The sequence below is a fragment of the Fonticula alba genome (genome assembly GCF_000388065.1).
Source record: "Fonticula alba strain ATCC 38817 unplaced genomic scaffold supercont2.1, whole genome shotgun sequence".
Taxonomy (NCBI): Eukaryota; order Rotosphaerida; family Fonticulaceae; genus Fonticula; species Fonticula alba.
Window position 1 is genome coordinate 2,955,396 of NW_009242971.1, and position 2,529 is coordinate 2,957,924.

General features: G+C 65.8%; 1 protein-coding gene across 1 annotated transcript in view; it reads left to right on the plus strand.

Annotated features, from left to right (window-relative positions):
• Positions 1-2,529, plus strand: part of H696_00629 (hypothetical protein) — a gene marked incomplete at both ends in the record, with an annotated part of 7,628 nt that overhangs the window by 1,160 nt on the left and 3,939 nt on the right. Inside the window, 5 exons of the mRNA XM_009494510.1 lie at positions 92-986; positions 1,225-1,518; positions 1,655-2,182; positions 2,374-2,441; positions 2,470-2,494. Of these exons, the coding sequence (XP_009492785.1) occupies positions 92-986; positions 1,225-1,518; positions 1,655-2,182; positions 2,374-2,441; positions 2,470-2,494 (1,810 nt within the window). The remainder of the gene's footprint in view (positions 1-91; positions 987-1,224; positions 1,519-1,654; positions 2,183-2,373; positions 2,442-2,469; positions 2,495-2,529) is intronic.

Below are 2,529 nucleotides of genomic sequence, written 5' to 3' on the forward strand. Positions count from 1 at the left end.
CTGTGTTGGCCATTTCGGCTCCCCCCCCCCCCCCTCCCTCCCTTGTTCCTCACCCTTCCCCCCCCCCTCAACCCTCTGTCTCGGGCTCTAGCTACCGGTTTCTCCTCCGGCGCTGCCAGTCTACGGCCCCGGCTGCCGGGTGGTTCCAGGACTTCGACACCCCGCCGGACTGGGACCTGGTAGATGAGCTGGTGCTGCACATGCCGGCAGCCCCGTCGGCCCTGGCCGAGCACCTGGTCGAGGATCGCCATGATGGCCGGGAGCTCTTGCAAACCTGTGTCATCTGCCTGTCGACGCCCTTTGCCGCGCGCATCACCCCCTGCGGGCATATCTTCTGCTATACCTGCCTCCTGCGCATGCTCCTCATCCAAAATGGCTACTTCGCTGGCGACGACTTCCGGTCGCCGGTGGCCGACGCCGCCTGGGCTGCCAAGCGGGTGTCCTGCTTTTGCCCCGTCTGCTCGCAGGTCTTTTCTCTGGGGGACATCCGTCCGGTCCGCCAGGCGCCGGATGTCTTTCCGCCGCCCGCTGTGCCCGGGACTCTGGCCGATGGGGCGGACTTGCCCACCGCCCAAACCTACTGGGCCGGGCTGCTCCCCTCTTCGGGCCTCGCCACGCCGGCATCCGGCCTGGCCAGCTCCGGCCACACCGAGGACTTGTCCCCCTCCGGTCTCCCCTCCGAACATGCTGCCACCCCTGATGGCCAGGCCCCTGCCGAGGCCATGGCCGGGCCTGCCGATGACGATGCTGCTCCAGGTGGTGTCGATACTTCGGCACATGGCGCGGCGCCCCTCGCCCCGTGTACCGAGTCGCCTGAGCCTGCCCTCGACTCTCCTTCATCTGCCCCGGAGACCGATGCGTCTGCCACCATGGCCCATGCACCTGCCCCAAAGCCCGGCACCTCGAGCAGGGAGACCTCGCCCAAGCGCCCGGCCCATTTGCCAGCCTTCCCGCTTGTGGAATTTACTCTGATGACTCGGCATCGGGTGCGCGATCATGTCCTCACCATGCGCTCTCCCCTCCACGCGCGCACACACACACACACACACACACCCACACACACACACACACACACGTATTCGCCTTTGTATTCACACTCACCAATGCATGGTTGTGCCCTCTCTGGTCCCCATGTCTCCCACATATCTCCACCTCGTCTCCTCCACGCCTCCTCCACGTCTCCTCCACGTCTCCTCCACGTCTCCTCCACGTCTCCTCCGTCAGGACAATCGCCAAGCCCTGCCTGTTAGCCTTGCTACCTACGAGCGCCAGCAAGATCGCCTCCCCTACGCCAATACGTATCTCCACCGGGATGCCCCCACCGATCGAAATTACCGGATCCGCAGCTTCGGCCAGGCACGGCTCTTCGCCCAAATGCAGATCACCTCGCCGGAGATGCGCCTTGCCCGCCTGGCGCGCGACCTGGACGATCTGTCTGCCCTGTTGGCCGAGTCTGCCGGCACCCCGGACGAGTTCATCAACACCCAGCTGGCCGACTTGGCCCTGAAGCAGATGCTTGTGCGTGCCCGGGGCACCCTTCGTACCATACACCCTCGCACCGTCCTCCGATCCCCCACTCGAATGATCATTCCCTCTCCCTCTCTCCCTCTCTCTCTCCCATCATTCTCACATGCGCACGCGTTCTCGAGCGCAGGAACTCGAAGCCGGGGACCTGGACTACCTGCTGATGGACATCCTCGGCTGCCATGACAGCTTGGCCGCCCTGCCGGACACCGTGCGACTGACCAACGCCGCCATGGCCCACGTGCGGGAGGCATTGCACGATGCCGAGGCGTTGGAATATCCCGCGCCCAATCTCGGGCCCGGATTCAGCCGTTCCACGGTGGCTACCCTGGGTGGCCTGCTGCTGGAGCATGCTCACCGCCATCCGGCGGAGATCCCCGAAGGGGGGGAGCCAGCCCCGCCGGCGTCGGGGCAGCCCCGGCGCCAGGGTGCTGCCAATGCTGTGACCTCCGCCAGTGCCGCCGCCATCGCCGCGGGGGCTGGCTCTTCGAGTGACGGGGAAACCCTGTACTTCTACCAGAGCTCCTGTGGTCGGCCCATTTTCATGCATGGGCTCTTTTTCGCCGCGCTCACGAGCGTCGTCGGTGGCGACCCGGCCCAGCTTCCCCCGCGGCTGCTTGTGCCTGTCTCCCATGTGGATCACCAGTCGCAGACCTATGTGCGTGACGGGGCCCTGCCCTCCCTGCGCCGGCTTCCCAGCCTCCTCATCCTCTTCCCTGTGGCCTGGTGCATTGCCATGCCACCTTCCACCTCCCCCCCCCCCTTCCGCCTCCTCCGGAAGTCTTTGCCTCCCTTCTGACCCCGAATGCATCCTCCCTGGGGCATTTACCTGCTTCCATCTGGATGCAGGATTCCCGCAACCGTCTGAAGAACCTCGCACACTTGCCCTACGGCGCGAGCTTCTACACTTGCGGGCTGTACTTGCCCCGCTTCCTCTTCATACAGTTCCCTGCGCTCCGGCCGTTCCAGGGTATGGCACGCCGATTAAGGCACCCCCCCCCCCCC